Source organism: Rhyacophila brunnea, unplaced genomic scaffold (genome assembly GCF_057557595.1).
Source record: "Rhyacophila brunnea isolate RB1 unplaced genomic scaffold, BYU_Rbru_1.0 scaffold_13, whole genome shotgun sequence".
Taxonomy (NCBI): Eukaryota; Metazoa; Arthropoda; class Insecta; order Trichoptera; family Rhyacophilidae; genus Rhyacophila; species Rhyacophila brunnea.
In genome coordinates this window covers 1,761,590-1,787,021 of record NW_028232785.1, presented here as the reverse complement: position 1 = coordinate 1,787,021, position 25,432 = coordinate 1,761,590, and the positions used below count along the sequence as shown (strand labels likewise).

The window sequence follows — 25,432 nt, the reverse complement described above, 5'->3', positions numbered from 1 at the left end:
GTTTTTCTGTAGTGATTACATGTTACCATACGTAAAACACGAGAAGCTACTAATTTAACATTTAAACCCCTTTCAAGCAGTGAGTTATTTTGTGTTTTATCATATCGCAAGATTGGATACAACAGTAATCACGATTAAATGGCTTTTCAATAGAATTAGTCATGTAGTGTAATTTCATCGACTTATAAGTCATAGAAGAGGAACTAAATTGGTCACATTTAAATGGCTTTCTACCAGAATGAGTCATTTTGTGTAATTTCATATTACGAGATTAGTTGCACGAGTAATTACATAAGTCACATTTGAAAGGCTTTTCACCGTAATAAGTAATTTTGTGTTTTCTCAAACAACCAGAATATAATATACTAGAGTAATCTCAATGATCTCATTTGAAAGGGTTTTCACTAGAATGAGTCACTAAATGTAATTTCATGTGGGTAGATGTTACAGAAGAGTAATTAAATTTGTCACATTTAACCAGCTTTTCACTAGAATGTGTCATTTTGTGTTTTTTCATATCGCTAGATTGGATGCAACGGTAATTACATTGGTCACAATTAAATGGCTTTTCACCTGAATGAGTCATTTGGTGAAATTTCATACTGCTAGATTGTTTACATGAGTAGTCACATTGGTCACATTTAAATGGGTTTTCACCAGAATGTGTCAATTTGTGTTTTTTCATATCGCTAGATTGTATACAACAGTACTTACATTGGTCACAATTAAATGGCTTTTCACCCGAATGAGTCATTTTGTGTATTTTGATATTACTAGATGTTATACAAGAGTAATTACATTGGTCACATTTAAATGGCTTTTCAACACAATGCGTCATTTTATGTCTATTCATATCACGAGATGTTATAGAAGAGTATTTACACTGATCACATTTAAATGGCTTTTCACTCGAGTGAGTCATTTTGTGCATTGTCATTGAATCGGGTGTAATACATGAGTACTCACATTGCTCACATTGAAATGGCTGTTTACTGGAATGAGTCATTTTGTGTAGTTTCATGTTATTAGATTTTTGAGATTGGTAGTTACATTGGCCACATTTAAATGGCTTTTCGCCAGAATGAATCATTTTGTGCAATTTTATGTGAACAGATTTAATAGATGAGTAATTGCACTGGTCACATTTAAAAGGCTTTTCACCAGAATGAGTCATTTTGTGGATTATCAAATTTAGAGATTGGATACAAGTGTAATCACATTGGTCACACTTAAATGGCTTTTCGCCAGAATGAGGCATTTTGTGTAATTTCTAAATTACTCTGACGTTAGATTGTATATGCTTACGTTTAGCAGTGCCGCTGACTATATTAGTTTCATATACACCCAATCCTTTTGTAATGCCTTGACAGTCAATCTGCATTTCATCGTATGGCTCTTGTACTTCTAAGACATTCTCTGACAATCCGAAAGTGGAGAAATAAGGCGTGGCAGTGGTTGCAGGACTCAACTAAAATCTAAAATAACGTAGAGTATCGCATATTAATAAGAAGACAAACGACATAGGTACCAATATTAGAGAATAATATTTAAAAAATCAAATACTTGTAGAGTGTGCATACAAGATAGAATTTAGAGGAAACATAACCCATATGTTGATAAGTAATTGTTTATTTCAAATGAAAACTCATGTTAATTTAATATATATTTTTCAGACGATTGCTTATGTTCCCATAACTGTATTCATGTGTATATTATGATTTCTAAGGTACGCGTAGAGCCTAAAGATTACACCAATACAGAACCCGGCTACATGTATTCACTTAACCAGAGATATCTGATCCTAGCAAAAATATTCGCTAACGACCTACTTATTTAATATTGGCAGCAGCTTGTAATCCTTCGTGAGTGCACGTCAAACTGCCGTATTGTTTAAAATTTATAGAATATTGTGTAGGTGATTGATTGACTGTCATGCATTCATAATAAGAGTAACCAGGCTGTTTGCTTTGGGATTTTATGTCAGAAACATATTCTTCTTGAAAATAATTATTCAATTTAGCGGTGGGTTAGGGTTCTGGAAAAAAATTGAGTTACAACTATGTTTGAAAAAAAATGAATATTTCTTGAGGCACATCCTACTATCGATTTAGGTATAACATAGCAAGAGAGCGATGTTCCACGTGTACAGGCTTTTACCGTTCATATAGTCAACAAATTTGATATTACAAACGGAAATTGTTTTAATGTTTCATGGTAAGTGTAACGGGTGAAGCTTATATCAGAAACAGTGTAGCTAGTAGCCACATGGCAAACAAACGCGAAAGAAATCACGCAATTTAACTTGTTTTTATAAAAATTTTACTCAGCTACTATTGTTTTCATTCTTGAATAGTGAAACATCAACGTGATAAACAACAGATGGATATCAAGGGATGCAATTTATATTATCAGCATTCGACTATTTTCTGTGAACTAGTAGTGGTGAATTGTTTAAAGTGCGTTAGGTATATTTCCATTTACAGTTATACGCTTCTAGATTGAAAATCTACCCTTAGAAAATATATGTTTATACTATACATAAGTAATAGTCTTAAGTGTGAATCGTTAGATATACATTACATTCATATTACAAAACAATTAATAATATCACTTACGCCAAGCATTGACATATTTATGTATTTTATTTGAGAACTGACCAATAGGAATCAGGTTGATATCAGGAGGAATATCTGGAGCATCAGAGCAAATAAATAAGGAACTACTAAATGGAAACTTCAATAAAGTAAGCAAGTTCCACCTAAAACATAGTGAAACCGTTAGAATTTAAGGTCACTAGGGAGTCGAACCGTTGCCCTATTGCGCACTTTCACGTATTCATTTATTTCAGTTGTAATACCATTATACTTGAATGTAGGTAGATACCTGATTTTTTGTGTTGCATTCGGAATAAGAGCAACTAAGTTGCGGGTTCTCATCATTGCTTTGCTTACATCTATATAAGAGAATAATATTCAAAGAATGAAACATCTTTATGATATTATGTAGGAATCTTGACATTCTGAGAGGATTGAATTTTAATGAAAATGTGTATAATATATATAGTTATATCAGTATTAGTAGATTGTGTTAAATAACTAGATTGTAATATACCTGTTTTCCTGGGTTGCATTCGGAATAAGAGCAACTAGGTTGCGGGTCGCCTTTATTCCTGTGCTCTACATCGTCTTGAACAATCTCATTTTCTGAGTCAACCCGCTCGAAATCAATCTCAGGTTTTAAATAGGTAGGGTATTTTGAAGCGATCTAAAAAATACATTGATTTTATAAATATAAAAGCAAATAAGTGTCTTCTTATGAAGAGATAATATGGTGAACCAAAAAGTTGTGTGTGTAATGAAGTGTGATAGTGGATCAAAAGATTGTTGCCTTCTATTTAAAAGTTACACCTCAATAGATATGTAAAAAATAAAACGATTGGTTTCGACAATTAAATACTTGTGTTATAAAAATCAACAAAAACAAGCATAGCTACCATAAATTTAGTCAAGAAAGAAATGGACCAAGCGAAATCTGTGATAGCTTAGTCATTAAAAATAAATTAGTATAATCCTTACACGGTTAAAATATGTAGGTAAGTTTATCGACTATGCTAATTTTTGCCACTCGACGTACCATTACATGCGCTTATTTTAGTTTGTAAATGTACCCCACAATACAACTCATAACACTTTGAGGTTCATTTATATTTGGAGACATTTTCAAATACATTTTTTTTTTTTTTTTTTTAATTATTAATAACCATATCCTTGCTTTTTCGTACAAGGTGGTTGTTAGTAATTTTGAACAATCACAAATACCCAGGCTTTGAGAAAAACACATAAATGTTTTTGTCATGACCGGGAATCGAACCCAGAACTCTCGGATGGCCAGCGCCTTACCCACTGCACCACGAGAGCCGCCTATATTTGTCTTGATTCATCTGTCTGTAACGCACGGCGACACACAGCACACACACACTCATATCTAGAAAAAAACTTGGCTTGAATTCTGCCTCACACTTATGTGGGTACTGTCATCTCCCACCAAATGGAGGCAAGTGACATGGATTTTTTCTTCATGGCGGTATTTTGATTATCGTCTGTCATATTTTGGGACTCTGGAGTGAAGAAATAACACCGGAATGATGATGGAAAACGGCGATATTTATTTTAAATCTTACAGCTATGATTACTAAATTTGAATAAATTTATTTGCGGAGCGCGTCAATTACGCTCATTTCTCTTACGATGATAAAAAGATTTTCTTTGTGTTTTCAAAATGGCTGATCAACCTTCTCCTCTTCTGCGCATACACGCCAAGCTTGTTTGCTTTTCGATCTCTCTGCTGCAATAATTTAGCGCTGTCTGCATTCTCCCATCGCTTTTAGCGATAGTTTTACGCTCATAGTGATGGACAAGATTGCGACGTTGCTGTTTTATTAAATTTTGACGCTCAAACAAAGTACAGAATCGCCGGTTTTACTACTAGTTATCATTTATTTTTCCTCGAAATCAACCCTTACTATTAGTCAGCTCAATGATGGTTCAAACATTATTAGACCCCCAGAGGAGACATCCCCAAATGGGGACTATTCGGGGGTATAACAGTACCTGCCTAAGTGAAAATCTCGGGACACTCAATAATAAATTTTACTTGAACGATCATATCAAATATTTCGGTAGGTACTTTCGTAATGAACACAGGACCAGACTATTTCGTAATTCGGTACATTCCGCACATTAAACAATAATACCAAATACCTGACATTAAACATTGCTCCTAAATAATAAATATGTAGAACATAACATCGCTGTAGATACGCACAACACCGGGATTAATATGCAACATATTTATGAGACGCACTTAATTAATGTCATTAATATAATACCAAATATAGTAAATAACTTTTTTGAAATCTACTATCCGAAAACAAAGCACCGAAGGAGCTGAAATCTAAACATGTGATATATTATGTACCGTTTTGTTCGTTACGACAAATTTATATAAAACATATTCTTACAAAATACACTTTGAATTCAATGGTATAATAATAACGGAACCACGAAGGCATGTTCACTTACAAGCACGATGTATGTATATTACACGATATTGTATAAGTATGTAAGCACCTGATTTGTCGGCTCGCATTTTGAATATGAGCAGCCAGGTGTCGGATCACTGTCTTCAACAAATTCTTCTTTGAAATCAACTCGGAGAGGATCAATCTCAATTTTAAGATTGGCAAGGCTGGTTACAGGGCTCTGAAACACAAGACAGAAGGTATTTTATAATACGTGTTTACACCTATATTATTATGCGATGAGACAAACAAGCGGTCTCTGTATACGTGACATACTGTCTAGCTACGACTGTCTTCAGATGAATGAGAGTGGTTTGCCTGCAGTCATAGAGAAGCAGAACCTATACGTACCTAGGTACTTGGTCAAACAATCGCTATTAGGTACTTAAGAGTCAACACAATGGTGTATAAGTATTATTGCATGTTTCAGTTAGTAAAGTCCAATATATCACGCAACTGTTTTATTTGCATCAGTAAGAAACCACTTCAACTTAGAATGATTAATAAGTTTGGAAAGCCTAACCTCAATAGTACTGTTGGCATCGAAAGCATTCTCTTGCTTAATACAAATGTTTGTAAGCGGATTGTTTGGATGGATTATTGGCACATCGACCCATTGCTGCACTTCCGCATCATCTTCAAAAGCATCTAGTTCACGTTTTATATCCATTTTACGAAGTTTAATTGACGCAAAAATGTCACAAGTCTCGGTCAGTAGATTGACAGACGTGACAATAGACAGTTGACTAAAGTTAATTCATCTCTCGGCCATAGACAAAACGTCTGCACTGTCACTGCGACAATTTTACAGACGTACGTACTTATCTATAGAATGGCCAAAAATGGAACTACAAACAATTAATAGGACGCCTCTCTGAAAATAATTCCATTCGAATGTCAGATTTTGCCCAGTTACGAGTCTTGGTTGGGTTGTTTTGACAATGTCTCTCCCATCCCATTTTTCAGATAAGTTTGTAGGTCTGAATGCTGTTGATGTAATTATAAAAAAATCATTACCTACCTACAACTACATCATAGATAATGAAAGGAGTTTTACCTACCATTAAAACTCTTATTATTCTTGTTGACTCTGAAGTCCCTTGAGATGTTGATCGTATTTTTGCCTTGTGTTCGCGCTTGGCCGTAGTCATGGGGCGTCTTCGACGCGGAATTGGCGCGGGGACGGGCACGGGTAGAGTGTCCGTAGTAGCCCGCGCGCGTCCAGTCGTGTTCAGCGTCAAATCAGGGATAGGAAACCATAAACACAGAAAAGTTTTTACTGGAAAACTCCTATTTGAAATGGCAAAACTTTGCACCAAAATATGGGGCCAATGAAATCAATATGGAAAGCACTAATTTAGCAGAAGAATTTTATAACTTATACAAGAAACTGCGGGAACAACCAGACAAGTTTTTCGAAAAAGAGTAACATGAGAAAATATTTGATTAGGTATATTCTAATTGATCTAAGTTTTTATCTATTCTTTTTGAGTAATTTTTTGCGATCCGACTATCGCCTTTTGGCATCTTCAAACACCACCAATGGTGAATATACAATGTCATCTGATACAGTTAATTCCTGTTTATTTGGTAAATTTATATTTATGAATTTAAATTCAAATTCCATCAAGTACCCTTGGTCGATTTTATAATTTGATTATATATTGGATAATATGTAAGTTAAAGTTTAAAAAAGACTTTTCGGTTCATATGGTGTGAATGTAGGTGAAGAATGTACGCTTCATAACTTTGCACCTCGGCTCTAGGATGGAAATGATGTACCTACTTAATATATTTTATTTTTATTATGTTTATATTTTTTTATTAAGGAAAACAAACAGTTACATAGACTACAAATATGTATAAAATAGACTAGAAAAAGATATTGCAACAAGCAAAGTTTCCATATAAATTATAATAATTATAGTTAATCATATTAAAATTTAAATACAGAGAAATTAGATAAAGAGATAAATGAGAAAGAATATTGAATAATTATAGACAAAAAAAAACATTTTTTTATGTACCTACCTTTATAACTATAAGTAAAATAAGTATACAATATTATATGTGCGTTAAGAATTATTGAAATTTAAAGATATTATTTTTACATAATATATATTTATTTAGAACTACATATTATATTAATACAAGTGAATATATAATTTTTATATATATTTGATATAATTTTATGCGACGTAATAAGGCAAAGAGGCGTATCAGTGTAGTGAAAAGTGCAACGTTATAAAACGTATACCTACTTTACATCACTTCGCACTATCTATGCTTTGTGAAAATAATACCATAAATACACCAGACGCACGCGGTAAGCTCATGATGGTTTGAGACACCCGCAACTCGCTCGTTTCCCGCGTCGGTGCCCGTCCATTCAGTGCGGACACCTCTATGCGCGCAGTATGGGAAGAGCCCGCCGCATGTACGATCTTGCCTGCGTTGAGCTAGACGCGCCAAAACAACACGCGCGAACACCCGTCCCCGCGCATTGTCTACGGACACGTCGAGACGTGTTCATACGTTTGAGTTGCCCGCCCCGCCGCCGCCCCGCGCCCGCCTAACCACCACGGACGAGCACTTCTTCTGCGCTGGCCCCTTTTTACCCCTTTTCTTCTCGATTGTTTACCTCTCTGGTTGTTCATCTTGTTTTTTACCGGCTGGCAGGACTGACGCTTGTATCGTGGCGTGTTTTGTCTTTGGTATTCAATTTGATATGTCTCAAGGAAACCAGGTAGGTGTTCTCTGGACTTCAGAGTCAACAAGAATAATAAGAGTTTTAATGGTAAGTAAAACTCCTTTCATTATTCGCTATTGACTCTGAAGTCCCTTGAGATATCTGTTTGTTATCACCTGGTAAAGCAAGATAGATCCTGCAAGATAAGGTGGATGAACCTAACATGAGAATTAGGTATAACATCTCCTTGCTTTTAGGCTCAGTGTACCGGGCTGAATAGAGAGGTCAACATATTTTGTTCCCCCGCTGTAGAAGTCTGTGTGTCTATCGGTCTCTGGTAAAATGTCTTAAAAGTAGCTTCTTGGCGCCAATTACCTCTCTGCAGGATGTCATCTATGGGGTAGTTCTCTAACCAATTTAGAGAGGTGACTGCTGATCGAGTACTGCCTGGTGATTCCTGTACCCCTGCATCAGCGAGTACTGACTTCACCCAATTTCCAATGACTGCTCGAGTCGCAGGTTTTGGGGGGCCTCTTGACGAGATAAATAATGCCGGAATATTACCACCCTCTTCTCTTCTCTCATTGGAAACGCAGATAAGTTTTCGTAGCCAAAAAACTGGATCGATGTTTTGGCAACTGGAAGCGCTTAATTTCCATCCAGATTGGCGGTGCCTTGATGTGTCCGTCTTGGAACCAAACACTGGCCATAGAATTATATGGTCGCCATTATCGACTAGGCCATTATCCGCTATACTGAGTAGGGTAAGGTCATGAACCCGTCGTCCCGATGCGAGTAATAATAGTATAGCTGTTCTGCGTGAAACCTCATATAGGTTGTATACTAGTGGTGTTGTTTTCTTGAGGTAGTCCACGATTATTCTAGGATCCCAAATCGGTGGTTTTGTAGGTCTAGTCTTGCGGGTGGATATGGCTTTTAACATATGACGCACAACTATGTTACTGCTGATGTCTTTACTGATCATAGGTTTGCAAAAGGTAGCTATGGCTGACTTATGTACAAGAATAGTGTTATATGAAAGACCTTCCTTATTGTATAAGTGACCCAGGTATCTAGCCACTTCAATCGGCTCGGGGGTATTATAGCTTATCGTGTTGGCCATGCACCATGTCTTCCATTTGTCCCATGCCGGTCTATAAGTCTTCAAAGTGGATGGTCGCCAGCCAGAAGTGAGAAGTGATCTGTCCTCTACCGACCAGCTAGAAACTAACTCTGCCCACCCAAAATTATCCATAACTGGAGTGATAGGTCCCGGACTTGTGGAGGTGGATGGTTTGTCACTGTATCCACTAGAAATGACTCCAAGTGCGGGATCGGGTAGGGGGGTTCCAGTGATCTCTGCTGTAGGTCTGCGCTCCAAGAACACTTCATCCACCATGGGGCCACTAGTAAATATTTTCCCCTTGCCATGTTCAGGTGTGCCAATACTTGTGGAATTAGATTCGGTGGCGGGAATATCCAGGCTAGTTTGAAGTCCCACTGTCGACTGAAGGCATCGTGGAACAGTGCAAGAGCATCGTTCGGATTTCGTGAGACATACGTTGCGACAACATGGGCTGTGTTGGACGCGAACAGGTCTACGTCTGGGAGTCCCCATCTTTGAAGTAGGGGAGCTGTAGCCGCCATAACTAGGTGCCATTCTGGGATAATTTTGCTGCGTGAGAGATGGTCTGCCACGCAGTTGTATTTTCCTGGAAGGTATTGTGCAGTCAATGATATACTAGCCTGGTTGGCGATTTCCAGGATCTGTCGGCAAAGACTTAGTAGGCTTGCGGACTTTGTGCCCCCTTCGTTGTTGATGTAGGCCACCACTGTTTTGTTGTCGGTTTGTAGGAGTAATTCTGATCCCCTGAGCGTTTGTTCCCGGAGTTGTATGGCTGAAAGTACCGCAAACAGCTCTTTTCGGTTGGAGTGCCACGTGGATTGGCGTTTTGTCCATGTACCTGATAGGTGGTACTCGTCTAACTGCGCTCCCCAGCCTGAATCGGCTGCGTCTGTGGTGAGGAAGTGATTGTAGGTTGCCCTGTGAATCTTTCCTGAGGAGCCCACCGCTCGAATCCACCACATGATGTCCTCTCGAGCTTGTGGAGGAATCGATGCTGATTTGTGAGGGTGGCTCCTCGATAATTGAGCGCTCGTACGTTGTAGACGTCGGCAATGCAACCTCCCCTGTGGAGAGACGAAGGTTGCAAAGTTGAGTCGCCCGAGGAGGCGTTGGGCCTGCCTGAGCGACCAACTGCCTTTTTGGATCTGCAATTGCAGGTGGTGACGAAGTGATGTGCACTTCTCTGTTGATAGATATTTCCGATTGTTGTGAGTATCCCACGTGATACCCAAGAACTCCCGCTGTTGGCTTGGAATCAGACAAGATTTTTTCTTGCTGATTATCCAGCCTAGAGCTTGCATGAAATCTATCATATAAGTCAGTTGCGACAGGAGAATCTCTCTGGACTGATTTGCCATCAGAAAGTCGTCTAAGTAAGTGACGATTCTCATACCCTTTCCCCGGAGGTGTTCGGCCACCCAGTTTGTTAACGAGGCAAACAGTCTTGGTGCTGCCGACAGTCCAAATGGAAGGCACGTGAATTGAAGGAGTTCTCCTTGGTAAACTAGCCGAAGAAATCGACGATGTTGCTATAGGTACAATATGTAGGTACGCTTGGCTTAGGTCTATTTTTACTAACCAGTCTTCTCCAGTCAGTCTTTGCAGGAATGTTGGGACCTTGAAGTGGTGGAACAGTTTGAACGGCCTTGGTTGTAGGAAACCGTTTAGGCGTTTTAGGTTGAAGACGGGTCGTTGACTGCCGTCTTGCTTCCTTACTAGGAACAGGGTTGAGAGGAAGCTTGGAGATGGTTCTGCCAATTCCAATACTCCCGATTCCTTCAGTTCCGCGATTTGTGAAGTGATCTCCGGCGATTGTCGCGTTTGGAAATCCTTCTGGAATTGCACGGAAGGCATTATTAGAGGGGGTTTCTTTATAAACGGAATACGGGTTCCCGTTATTATTTTTAATAATGGTGGTGGTGCACCCTTGGCCTGCCAGATTTCCTGGAAATGCTGGAGGTGGTGAGGGAGACCCGGTCACCTGCGTCTTGGGTAAGTGCCCCTTGCACCACCTCGGTTATCTCTGGGAAAACCTCGGTTGGATGGGCGTGGGCCTCTCGGCAGGCCACCCCTAACCTGGTCTGGTATCCTTCTCGTATATCCCTGCCTCCGAAAGGTGTCCTTGCGTCCACCTGACGAAGTGCTAGGTTGACTCTCCCTGACCTGGTCAACCACTTTGGTGGTCTGATCGATGACCTTCTCACGATCCCCACCTCTCTCTAGGAATACCGCCAGTTTATCTTTATTGAAGATGTGTTCGGCGGTAGGTGGGATCTTGTTAAGAGCCTCTCGGGTGAAGGTGTCTCTTATACCGGAGAGGATTTTCTTCCGCCTCGTCTGAACTAACTCTGCCCGCTTTCCACAAAGGATTCGGGTGACGTCTTCAGACACTTTGTTGAGTGCTGAAGAGGGCCCGAACTCCTTTACGACCTTCTCAAAAAGAGCCGTACCGATGGTGTGGTCGCTGACAGAGTCGACCACTCGCTGCAACGCGTCCCGAATACACTCTTTTTGAGCGAGCATCGCATTTTGGATTTGAATGTATTGTTTGCGATGAATGGTCGTAGGGGCGTAACTCATCGTTGAGTCCCAACTCAACGAAAGACGGGGCCGCCAAATATTGTTTTTGGGTTTCAGCGTAGCGAACCCCCGCCCAATTATCTGTGTCGAACAGTTGGAGCCTGGTAAGTTCCGCTACCCGAGCTTTGTCTGGCGTCGGAAAAGCAGGCTCCTGAACTATGACGCTGAATACAGGCAACGGAATCCTGTTGGGTTTTTCCGCTGTCTCAGGCCTTGCGGGCGGCCGTAAAAAACTTACCGGAGAGTCGATATTTACCGTCGGCCTCTGCGGAGTAGGCACCGCTGCAGGCAGGCCCTGTTGGGTCAAGATTGAAAAAATCTGTGATACCTTATTGTCAAGAGACATTACTGTTGCCCTCAATTCACCCACTGGATCGTCCAACAGCAATTCCGATTCATTCGAGTCGGTCTCCATCGCTAGTCACTCCGCGACGTTGTTGGCTTCATTACGCTCCATTATTGCACAAATTTCACAGTTAAACGTTTGACAAAATTTTCTCGCTTCGAACAAAAGCAATACAATCACACAATTGAATACCAAAGACAAAGCACGCCACGATACAAGCGTCAGTCCTGCCAGCCGGTAAAAAACAAGATGAACAACCAGAGAGGTAAATAATCGAGAAGAAAAGGGGGTAAAACGGGGCCAGCGCAGAAGAACACAAGGCAAAAATACGATCAACATCTCAAGGGACTTCAGAGTCAATAGCGAATAATATGTTATTAGATAAGTACCCAGGTACTTCAGTACAAAATAAATCATAGCATTTTATGCGTAGGTACCATAAATTATTTAAACAAATAAGTTGGTTTATGACGATGTTGTTAACATTTATATTTCAGAGATTTCTTATGTGACATGTATTTGGGTCAAAAGAAGGACACTCAATTGGGTGAAAATTAAAAAAAAACATTGAACGTGGTCAATTCGGTCATATCAATGATGCCGAATTAAACTACTTATAACAAGTTTTTAACTGAAAAAGTTTGACGGTTCAACGAACCACAGATAGGTGTGCTTTGATATTATATTGCCTAACCCAAGCCCTCCGCAATAGCCGATTTTAGTGAGTCATGTTTTAGCAAGTGCATAGCCAACACGCCACAAAAATGGCAGTCAGTCGATAAACTGACATTGTGCCGGCAACATCTACAAGAAAATCGGAAAATATGCCGTCTTGTTCTATAAAACGATGTCAAAACACATCTAGGAACCAAAAACAGGAAGATGGGATTACTTTCCACTTATGAGTACTTCATAAACAGTGATTATTCTATATTATTCTGTAATCTGAAATCATTTCCTTGATTAGCTTACATTTCGTTGCGTACACGCCAGAATTCTGCAAGTGTGGGTAAAAATGTTGCCAGATTTGTGATTTTTGATTTCATCTGTTTTAAAATAATATTACACATTTTGCGATATTATACACATATTTTAATATTTCGTATTCAAGCTTATCTGTAAGTTGTATGAATAAATCAGCTACGGCTGCTGGTGTATAAAATATAGCGGTAGTTTTTAAATATCATTTATCACTTATTTATCGGATTCGTAAGTACCACACTATATTTCGAAACGTCAGAGTTTGTTGAAAAACTTGTATACAAAACGACAATTTTAAAAAAAAACTAATCCAAAACCAAGGGCTATAATTTCTTATTCCTTGAATGTGTATATGAATTTTCGTTTTATATTAAAATTCATGTTTAATTTTCAGAATTATATTCCTAGCAAATTCCAATACATATTTTATTCGCATTTAAACTAAATATGTCTCATTTTTAGTGTTAGCTGCTCATAACGTGTTCTCCAGCATTTATCGAACGCGACACTTGCCTCTTTAAAACGTGCCATCTCCGATGTACCTACTATATGATTGTAAATTTACATAATTTTGTTTTATGTGTCTGATTTTTTTAGATTTACTAGATTTGTGTAAACGTCTTTGTTCTTTCCGAATAGTATGTGGCGCATGGAGATAACCAAAAGACTCCAGACCATTGGACTTCCTAGTTCTTAACCGGTCACGGTGGCTTCGTCAACGAGCTCTATCAGCTTGGTTTTATAAAATTCGATACATGCTTATGTAGAATGCTTTAAATAGCAGGGTGCCAATCACATCCTCTGGTAGTGTTCCCATTCATCGGTTGAAAGGAAATGCTACCAGCACAATTTTGAAGGACGCTTCTCGTTCGTTACGCCACGGTATATGCCTGAAAGGGTGTTGAGACGTGGCGGGTGGTGGATGGAAAAGCATGTATCCATAGATTTGTAAGCCGGTCAACTTTACACGCTATACGCCGGCGTGTGGGCCTACTGCGTCTGCGCAGTAGCAACCTCCCGGTGAAAAAACGAACTACTTTCTGTCAAAATAGTCGCTGGCTTGTGGCTTCTCAGCGAATGGAAAGTTTTGTGTGTCATCATCACAATCGCAGTAGCTGAATCGCCCGCTTTTAAATTTGCCAACAAACAGCTCGTAAAGTAGCTCAATGTAATTGACGCTTTATATTTTTCTTTACTTATACTTCTAAGTCGGTAGGTACCAGCTACATAATTTATTTAGCAAATATGTTTGAATCGTTAATTGAATGTATTATTTGATTAATAATAAATAAAATTTTATGAAAACATGTTTTTTTTATTTCTCCGAACACTATAAATAGGAATGTAATAAATATTATTCGTATTTTTGAGATTGTGTGTTACCTAAATATATTTCGTATTACCAAAATTCACTCTGCTAATATTTATTAATATAATATAAAATTAAATCGCTTGTAAAATAATTCGAAATCTGGCAACACTACGCCAAGCAAATGTTCACGCACACTGTCACGTATTTCCGAAAAACCCTTGAAAGGGGCGTGAAGGACGCGTGGTGGGGCTGACCCAAGCGCGAGAAAAAATTCGTCATCTGTTCGGGAACAAACACTCACTATCGCTCTATCTATATTTTTCTATAATCTAAGGCCTAACCTTAAGTTTAAGAATAATTCTTTTACTTTCAAAGTTGGTTAAAGTGTTGGATGGATCTACAAATAAGACAAGTCAGTGTCTGCCCACACCTTTACTCACATAAGGTCAATATTATAATATTATAATGACGACGTGATAATAATAATATTATCTTTCGGGATATTATTTTTCAAAATCGCTCACCTACCTACATAGTACTTTCCCAGGTACCTACCTATTTACTGTATTGTTAACCAAAATGATCAGAAGTCAATTATTGCATAATATAATTGCTTTCGGCTGCTCAGGTGGATCTAGATGAATAATTAATATCATTATTTGGAACTTACATAAATCTATCAACGAGCAAAAAACGTCTAAATCCGAATGAATTTCACTGACATGGGACAATTATTATCAACAATTTAGCATTCTAGATCCAATCCAATAATTTTGGACATAAGTGGACTGGGAATATTATTACGGGAAGGCGGCATGAGGAGATGTACCAAAGGAAGTTTAGTGTTGTATTTAATTTTTATAATATTGCAAAAGTGGCAACACGGTTATCTATTTTTGTCTATGGCGAAATACTTACGTCACGACACGCCTACTACGTTCTGTGTGCCACGATCAACTTGAGGACCAATTGTATGCGTAAAATGGATATTAAACGCGAACTAAAAGACTCCGAACCTGTTGTACAAGGGAAGCAATTGTTTGAGGTACCTTTGAATTATTATCTAAACAGCCAGCTGCTTATCTACATAAAGCAAGAGGACGCCGACGAGGCTGGATACATTTTTGAAGTTAGTTTTTCATAACGGATTGTTGTATGTCGGACGTTATTAACAGTGTATGTATTTTGTGTAATAAAAACCGCGTGAAAATTGCGACACAGTTCCGAGCGGCCTACGTCAACCGTATATATCCCCACTTAGTTTTGCTGCCAACACTGTCATAATATTTTTATATTTAATGTACTATTAAAATGTACTGTATAAATATTCGCTGTAATATTTTGTTTTTTAGAATATTGTATAAGACCCGACATCAAAAACATTGAAAAGAGATACTGAGCTACTTGACATCAAGACTGAGTCTATTGAAGACCTCAAATCCCCATTCAATTATGAAGATCAGCAACAGGGTTGTTCTTATTCGGAGCGAGTGAATCGGGTAGGTACTTGTATTTTAAATACTGACAGAAATACTAATCGTGTAAAAACTTTAAGAGATGGAATGAACTGACAACACTCGAATATATGAATAATCTGTAATACCAATGAAGACAAAATCTTCGATTGCTAATTTCTTTCTTTCAACCATGTTTGATCCTAATAGGATCATAATGTACCTCAGTATAAATAGTAAAACTGCTCAAGTCCAATTGTTGTATATCCCATTGATTTACCAACTGTCTTTATTCTACAACACGAATAAATGAAACGAACGGCTTGACCAATGTTGAATGTCCTAGTACGTAAATATTTTTTATTTGCTATGGTTTTTAACTGCCATGGTTCTGGCCATTCTGAATCCAATGTACACTGGACGTACCTACCTCTCAGTTGATACCTTTTCCATGCAACGTGCAGTACTTTCTCTTTACGCATGTTTCTTCATGCGGCAGCTGCAGGCAAAATAAAGGCCCGCACATGTCTCTTCTAGAACAATCTCTTACCAGATTTTCCAATGCAAAAACCGTTTTTTTTTTTATTTTTTAAATGTAATTATAAATTATTATTTTTTCAGAAGGCCGCTAAATCATCTGAAATTAATTTGCTGGTAGTTGATTTGAAAGAGGAATATGTTGAAGACATAATAAGCCAAAGCATCCATGAGGATCCAAAACCTGGTTCTTCTTATTCTAAATACACAATAGTAAATCAGGTGGGTACACAATATTCTAAGAAACTTAAACAATGCATGTAGGTAGTAATGACATGGAAAAGTTTATGTCAGAGGATTTATTTCAACTTTGAAATCACATATCGGGGCAAGTGAATATAAGGTACTTATATATTTTTCTTTTCACACGAAATGTTAGGACATAAATGTAGATGATATGGTTACTTCCACAAAAGTTAAAGTTTATTTAAATAATTGTCAATATGTCACGTGCACTTTGTTATTATTAGGTGTCTACTGTTTTATTAATTGGCTGAACTACGGATTCGGAGAATGTGAATACAAGATATTTTCGATCCTTTTCGCACGAGGTATATTATGGTAACTTCCGCAAACGTTAAAATGTCTGTAATAATTTCACCATCTGTAAACTGTAGTATTATTACGTATGACTGACAAAGTTTAATGTGCACTATTTTTATATAGGATGTTAGTAGCCTACCTCCACCCTTTGCCACTGGCCCCTAATTACTAGTGTTTTATAAAAATAGATTGGAGACTGCTGTTTTATTATGAACCCCCATAAGGTCAAGTGAAAACATGTAGCCAAATTCCGTATAAGTGTTATCTTTAGGTCTTACGCATACCTTAGAAATGGGCATCGGATGATAATTTATGTAGTGTTGGGAACATATTAAGCAATCGTCTGAAATTATATATTTAGGATCCATGCGTATTTACTTCAAATAAACATACTGATATAACTTTTCAACACACCCATTCTTTCTCTAAATTCTACCCTCTCTGTATTTAAATATTCCCACATATCTTTAGGTGTGTGATTTTTTAAATATTATTCTCTGATATACCTATATATGTTGTTTAATGCAAAATACTCCACGTTCTATTAGTTGATTCCTGCAACCGCTGCCATGACTTATTCCGCTAGTCTCGGATTGCCAGAGAGGATCGTAGAAGTACAGGAGCCATACGATGAAATACAGATTGACTATCAAGACATTAAAAAAGAATTGGGGCTTAAGCATACACAATATAACGTTACAGATCCCAAATTATTAGTAGCCGTAATAAAGGTAGAGAAAAAATCGTTTAACAACAAAAATTTTGCTTGCAGTTTTTGTTTTGATTTTTTTGCATCGTCACTCCTATTGAAGCTTCACAAAGCTTGTCATAAAAAATCAATAACGGATAAAATGGATAAATTCAAAAGCATTCGAAATGATGTCAAGAATCTAAATATTATAATAAATCATTCTGATAAAAAGCCATTTAAATGCGGCCAATGTGAATACTCATGTAAACGATCAAGCAACATGAAATTACACAAAATGACTCATTCTTGTGAAAGGCCATTTAAATGTGATCAATGTAACTACTCTTGTATAACATCTAGTGATATGAAAAAACACAAAATGACTCATTCTGGTGAAAGGCCACTTAAATGTGCGCAATGTTATTACTCTTGTATAACATCTAGTGATATGAAAAAACACAAAATGACTCATTCTGGTGAAAGGCCACTTAAATGTGCGCAATGTAATTACACTTGTATAACATCTAGTGATATGAAAAAACACAAAATGACTCATTCTGGTGAAAAGCCATTTAAATGTGCCCAATGTTATTATTCGTCTACAACATCTAGTAAAATGAAATTACACAAAATGACCCATTCTGGTGAAAAGCCATTTAAATGTGACCAGTGTAATTACTCATGTATCGGATCTAGTGATATGAAAAAACACAAAATGACTCATTCTGGTGAAAGGCCACTTAAATGTGCGCAATGTAATTACTCTTGTATAACATTTAGTGATATGAAAAAACACAAAATGACTCATTCTGGTGAAAGGCCACTTAATTGTGCACAATGTAATTACTCTTGTATAACATCTAGTGATATGAAAAAACACAAAATGACTCATTCTAGTGAAAGGCCACTTAAATGTGCGCTATGTCATTACTCTTGTATAACATCTAGTGATATGAAAAAACATAAAATGACTCATTCTGGTGAAAGGCCACTTAAATGTGCGCAATGTAATTACTCTTGTATCCAATCTCAACATATGAAAATGCACAAAATGACTCATTCTGATGAAAAGCCATTTAAATGTGACCAATGTAATTATTCATCTAAAACATCTAGTAAAATGAAATTACACAAAAGGGGTCATTCTGGTGAAAAGCCATTTAAATGTAACCAGTGTAATTACTCATGTATCCGATCTAATGTTATGAAAAAACACAAAATGACTCATTCTGGTGAAAAGCCTTCAAAATGTGATCAGTGTGATTACTCTTGTATACATTCTAGCAGCCTTAATAGACACAAGATGTCGCATTCTCGTGATAAGCCATTTTAATGTGATCAATGCAATTACTCATATGCACGACCTGATACACTTAGATCGTATACAATGACTCATTCTGGTGAAATGCTGTTAAAATTAAATCTATGATATTAGTCGTGTAATCAATCTTAACCTGAAAATTTTTGAAATATCACATTCTGGAGCAAAGCATTTTAAGGTTGTCAAATATTAATACTAATGTGTAAAATATCTTAATTTTTAATTATTCTGCTCAGTGGCGGCCGGTGGTCTTCAGAATAGCATTTTCTGGTAGTGCGCAATGGTTTACCTTCTATACCCAGCATTGGAACATAGGGCAAGCACAAGTTCACGCCACTTCCCTCGGTTCAACGCCAACTCTTGCGCCTCCCGCCATGTCAGACCTGCAGCACGTAGGTTGCTTTTGTAGCACCGCTGTAGGGTGAAGGAGGGCCGGCCATGGCAACGGAACCCTTGAGGCTGTGCCATAAGAGTACGCTGTGTCACACTCTTTGGCGGCATCAGGAACACTTGTCCTAGCCACGTAAAGGTCGTAAAGCGTCTCTCCATGATTACCTTAATCACCGAAGGCTGCCGTGTCAATAAGTTAAGATAATATCTTAGTGTAAAAAGCCGAAACGTTGAACTTCTCAGAAGGTAAATTAAATATATCTTTGTTTATTATATTTCTTAAAAAGAGTTTTTAAACAGTTCAAATGATTTAATATCAATAAAGAAAATTAAATGTCACGGTTTACGACTTTACGCTCTGGGCAAACAATGTTTCAGCCAAATAAATAACCGCTGATGTGTTTTTTTGTTTATTGAATGTATTTGAGTGGTTTATAAATAAATGTGGTAGTTTGTATTTTCGTAAAAGTTTGGCGATTCATTAAATCTTAAATGTGAAACTGTTAAAAATTAACTCGCCAACATTGTTATAAAACAGAAACTGGCGTTTTTGTTTCTAGTGTCCTAATTTCGTGCGCCGATCTAAAAGTGTGTAAAAAATTCTACACAAAACTTCATTACGGGACATTCGACCACGGTTTAAGAAGTATATAAAGACCTCATTGTAATCCTGTGCAAACTGAAAATCTGTTTGTATCGTAATCGCTTTGCGCACGAACGGAGTATTGTTCATAGTTCGCGAAGTGAGTGATACAGGTATGAATAATAATGAAAAGTTGAGCGATGTCTTCAAAGATGCAGGCGGTGCGTAGCACTTGGATGGTATTATAGGAGCCGCCGCTGATTCTGATACTTCTGTACAAAATACGGTGGCTTGAAATCACTGAAATCAAAAATGACACATTCTGGTGAAAAACGTCTTAATTTTTTTGTCTCATCCATAATCATATAATCCGGGTTATTTTAAATAACACAACAAAAGAATATTCTCAAGTTAACCTTTTCCATGCAATCCTGAAAATATCGTACCATGCCATGCGTTAGACTCTGTCTACATTTGAGAAATTTAGCATTTCAGCGTTTTTTAAGATAAATGATCCTTTGAAATGGTTAACCATGTTTTTAAATACTTTTTAGTCATCGATTAACACATTGTTTTGTGTACATAACATGAAATTAACACGTACGTACATCCGATTAAGGCTTGTCTCGTTCTGCATTACGTCGCTATAGGATTGGTTTCCCGAATATCCGTTTTTGTCGAAATCGACCTCTTAATGCTGAATGTTTTTTTGTATCTAATTGGACGAGAACCATCCCTTTCTTTAAATTACTTTGTAATGCTAATGAATACATCATTCACATGCTGTAAAAATAACAATTTAAATATCTCCATGTATTTAAATATAGGATTATGAAATTTTTTTTTCGTCTCCTGAACATTTGGTCTATTCGGGAAACCAATCCTACAGCGACGATTAGTAGAAACGGCCGCTTCAATATGTAATCATTGATTATCGTCAGGACAAAGTCGAATGTCGATGGGGTGGTGGTCGCCTAAAACCGCATATGTAGTTTTGTGTACGTACGTTCACTGCATCAAATAATACCGCATTTAATGTAATTAATTGAAAAAAACGAAGTATTATTAATTACTTACATAAAACAATATTTTAATATAAAAGGGATGTACAAAAGAGATAAGATGAGGTTTGAATGCTAAATAGAATTAGAAATTACAATAATTATGTGGTTACATGGAATGAGCTAAGGAAATAATAAATTCTTAAATTATAGTGAGTTCAAAAGACTTGTCGCTGAGTTTCAAAACCCTCTATAGCACATTTTCATTTTGTTGAGAAAATCAATAAAAACTTCTCAGTTTATGGATAAAGGGATTATCGATGTTTTTCTTTTTTTTCCCAATGATGGATTTATTTTGGAAATATTTTGCATATCTATTTATATTGTATTCTAGTCCACTGATTAAATAAAAGACTTTAATGTATGGTTATAGCGGATTTTGTAAGTTACATAGTGTTATAGCGGTTTTTGAAATACTCCTTAATAACGCGCGTATTTTGTTAGGGAAATTGTGGCAATCGCCATTGGTGGCGCGTGGTAGGATAAAAGAGAGCTACATATTTTTTATTTAATAAACGTTTTATTCATTTAAAATTAATTTTATAAGTAGTAATTATAATAGTGACGCGGTACTCTTATAATTTGACTGCAAACATGTTTCATTCATTTATTTTATATTTTACTCGAGTAAATTAATTGTTTGCCTTCTTTATTTTTCATAACATGTAAAAAAGTGAGTCAAATAATCTGTCACCGCGCTGAGCCAGTAGCATCACCACTTGAACTTGAATGTGAAAGGTATTTGTTATACTTATAAAGTAACTAAATTATTATGTGTAATAAATTATACAACATTTCACAGTACCTACACATTGATAACATACAAGTGCGGTTTGTGAATGGCGCCATTGAAAAATGCTCCAAAATTTAATAATTTACATGGTTTATCGTCTCGCATTAGTGCCTGACCAATAAATCGGTTTTATGTGGTTTGGTTCTCAAATGTTATGAAAAGTATCAAATTTAATATCAAAGCAACCATTTGAATAATACTGTAGGGCTAAATATTTTCTTTAAAACAGTAGCGTGCTTGACAAACAAACTGTTTTCTTCAGAAAATCATACTACAAATATTCTAAATAACATAACACTGCCACTGCTGAGTGATAAGGTGATAACGTTTACCCATCAAAAGGTTTTTATAGAGTTTTATACAGAAAACTAAACTTATTTTTATAAATTATAAAAATATATTAGAGAAAAAAACAGTTTTAACCAGTTCATAATTGAGTTACACGCCACTGGAAATTCAGTTGATGACCCGCGTATTTTTAACACATTTATGTCTCATTTAACTTACCGTTTACGGCGTATTTCGTTGACTTTCCAAGATTTTGGTTGGCTCAACCTCTTCCTAGCTTTATTAACTGGAGATTTAACCATATTTATAAGTTCGTCACAAATTTCAAGACTATAAATCGTAAGAATATCAAATCAACAAAACAGCACTCCTACCGCAACTCACAACATAAATGTACTAGCCGCCATGTTGCATTTCGTCTGATTCTCGCTTCTTATTGGTCAGTTGTGTTATAGGGGATTTTAAATGTAACACATAGTGTTATAGCGTGAATTGATTGACACATTGATTTTCTTTCCTAAATGACAGTCAATCGTAGCGGACTTTGAAAGAGACAATAAAATTTTCATGTAGAGATTTTAATAACGAATCCATTGATATATATATATCTCAATTATTTTAAAAAGGTGTTATAGCGGGTTTTGAAACTCAGCGATATTATCTATTACCTATATACCTTCCTCATTAAAAATACACAGTAAATTTAATGACATATTTACAAGATACAAAAAACCTCAACTCGAAGTAGTACCTTAATGGATTATAAAATTATGTGCATAGTTTAAGTATAAGTATATAATATATTGAGTGTTTTGTAATTTTTTGTTTTTGAAAAATAATCTCCAACTCGGTAAGTACCTTCGAATAAGTATTATTAATATTATACTTAGTATTTATGACAATATTTTTTAACATGGCATGATAGATAATTACTAGTATTTAATTATATAGGTAGATTTTTTTGTACAAATACGACTTAGTTAAATATACCTAATACAACCCGATAAATTTAATAAACTTTTATTCTATTGCTACCTACACATTAAAATATTGATTTATAACCCTAGAATGTTGTAACCTATCTAAATACGCTAAATACAAACATTAAAATAGTAAAAAAACGTACTTATATTGTAATGGTTAGTTGAGATTGAGAAGTGTAGAATTCTTGAGGTGATGCTAGGGAAAACAAGCATAACATTAAGATTACAGTAAGCATTTTATTTAATACATATTATTATCTTATAAGTAATTTTCTTTGATTACATTTTATGTATATTTTTATACTTACAGAATAATATTTTATCAACAATCTTCTCGTTTTTCTATTGCTTACTACTCCGCTAGCTTTGTGTATAATATATTACAGGAATGGTTTCATCTTCTCAAAAAGATATTGTCAGCCGATGAATGGCCATCTAAGCGTAAGAAGCCGGTCCTCATTGTTATTTTACCAAGAATAGCCAACTTATTATATTTGGCTGAAGTAATGGTTAAAGTAGACAGCACGTTGTACATGTACATACGACTGATTTAAGTCAACTTAATTCCTAAGTATGCTTCTTGAAATGATTGAAACCTACTAACTGTATGATACTCCTTATAAACATCAGATGTAGCTAATTTTCTTTTCATATTTTAAAATAATTACCTTTGATTTTCCTTCGATTATAATGTTGACTTTTACTTGATTTTGCTGCAGACATCGCCCGTTTATATGCAGTTGTCAATATCGGTTTATCCACAGTTGCAATAGAACACGTCGTTTGCATGTCACAACTACCACGTCACCATCGCAATTATTCGTATTTTCGATGATGAATGAGTAGGTATTTAGATTTTATTTCTTGATTAAAGTCGCTCTTTTCTCGTTTTGATGCCATGTTTGTCGAAAAATGAATAGGTAATTATTGTTACAAACTGCACGGTTTATTGTAACGAAATCAAAGAGAGAACCTGATACGCGCCAGGGTTGGGACTATCGATACGAGCAAGTGGCGTTATACAGAGTAAGCCCTTCCCACTATATGTACCTAATGATACGAACACAAATTGTCAGCCCTCGGTGGGTGCCCCCAAGTGGAGTAGTTGGCGACGCAACCATTTTGATCTGACCATAATAGTCAAATCTGCCACTAGGTAAAAGACGATGACCCTTGACAAAGCTAAACATACTTAAATAATACGTAAAAAAAGTCCTACAGCTCAGCTTGAGGGATTTAACAACCCCTCATGGTGAGCTGTAGAAGGAATAAGTCGGTCACAGACCATGCACATACAGGTGACAAAATTATCTAGGTAAAAACTCCAATAATAATAAATAAATAGGTAATTTAATGTTCTACTTTAATATGTTAATGTTTAGCAGGTATTAATAAACAGGATTTAAATTGTAATGTAAAATGTAATATAATGGATTTGATAAATATTAACGCGAGGGATGTGGACGGGCGTTACAGGTGACTGTTAATTAGGGTATATTCTGATGAATAGTAATAAGTTAAATATTGTTTATGTTATCGGTGTCACTATGTGTTGTACATCATAATGTTAGTAATTGCGAGTATATTCCCATAGGCTGTTGCGACGACTCCCATTTCACAAACATCACAAAATCGAACCAACGCAGAGATAATCATTTTAATTAGATTTTATAATAATTGAGCGTAGTTATACGCAAAGCAGCCATTTCGCACTAACCTCAATCAGAGATAAAAGCACTTTAAATCCACAAAGCCTGTGTATACTTAACTGCTTATACATTTTGAATGATAGATATTATATATATATGATTTTGTGTAACTTTTCAAAAGATAAAAGCAAAAAATCTATGAAATTATGGTGTTTTAGAAGTCCAGGCTGTTTTGCGCAAAACTGTTTTTTTAGAATGGTTAGTCTGGAATGCAGCCAATTCTTATTTTTGTAAGAATTTTTTTTTATTTTTGCAACTATTTTCATTAAAAAAGTATTATGGGAATTTCAAAGTTCTGAAAATAATTCGAAACACGTGTAAATTATAAATTAATATTTAGCTGCCTGGCACTAATTTTTACATGAAAAATCTATATATTAAATTATATTAAGTATATATTTTATATATAATAAAATTATAAACATATAATGTAATTGAGAAAATAATGTTTATTAATTGAATGTAGAAAAACACACCTTAAACAATTACGATTTTAATAGCTAGGTACATAATATTATCATATGGTTGCTTTATGCACATCGAAAATGGCATATTTTTAAAACGCATTTATATGACATTTTTGTACGTCAGCAGCTTGGTTGCTTTATGCAGATCGCAAAAGTCATATTCTGCAATTTGTAAAATCGTTAAAACGCATTTATATGAGATTTTTGTATGACAGCAGCTTGGCTGATTTGTGCAGAACGTAAAACAAACGTGTGAGATTATAGAAATCACAATAACTCATTTTTTTCAAAATTGTGGCTTGGCTGCTTTGTATATAACTACGCTCAATTGCTTTTCCATGTTTTCGATTTTGCAATAAAAACAACAAAGGTACACAAATTGTGCAAAAACAACAAATGTCAAACTTATATTTTTTTACATACATATAATAAATTTACCCAAATTAAATGATATATGTTTGTTACATCCATATAGTGCGTATAAGACTTATTCGTGAT

At 36.1% G+C, this 25,432-nt stretch overlaps 2 protein-coding genes across 4 annotated transcripts in view; both read right to left on the bottom strand.

The window, feature by feature from the left end:
- The window catches only part of LOC147076097 (uncharacterized), an 833,775-nt gene that overhangs the window by 276,835 nt on the left and 531,508 nt on the right, over positions 1–25,432 (bottom strand). The window lies entirely within an intron of this gene.
- On the bottom strand, positions 425–5,812 carry LOC147076114 (uncharacterized). The gene is made up of 4 exons (XM_085941508.1): positions 5,604–5,812; positions 5,130–5,261; positions 3,112–3,264; positions 425–1,475 (listed from the first exon to the last, which is right to left on the bottom strand). Exons 1-4 carry the CDS (start codon positions 5,748–5,750, stop codon positions 1,383–1,385), a joined length of 525 nt encoding a protein of 174 aa, XP_085797634.1. The 5' UTR covers positions 5,751–5,812; the 3' UTR covers positions 425–1,382.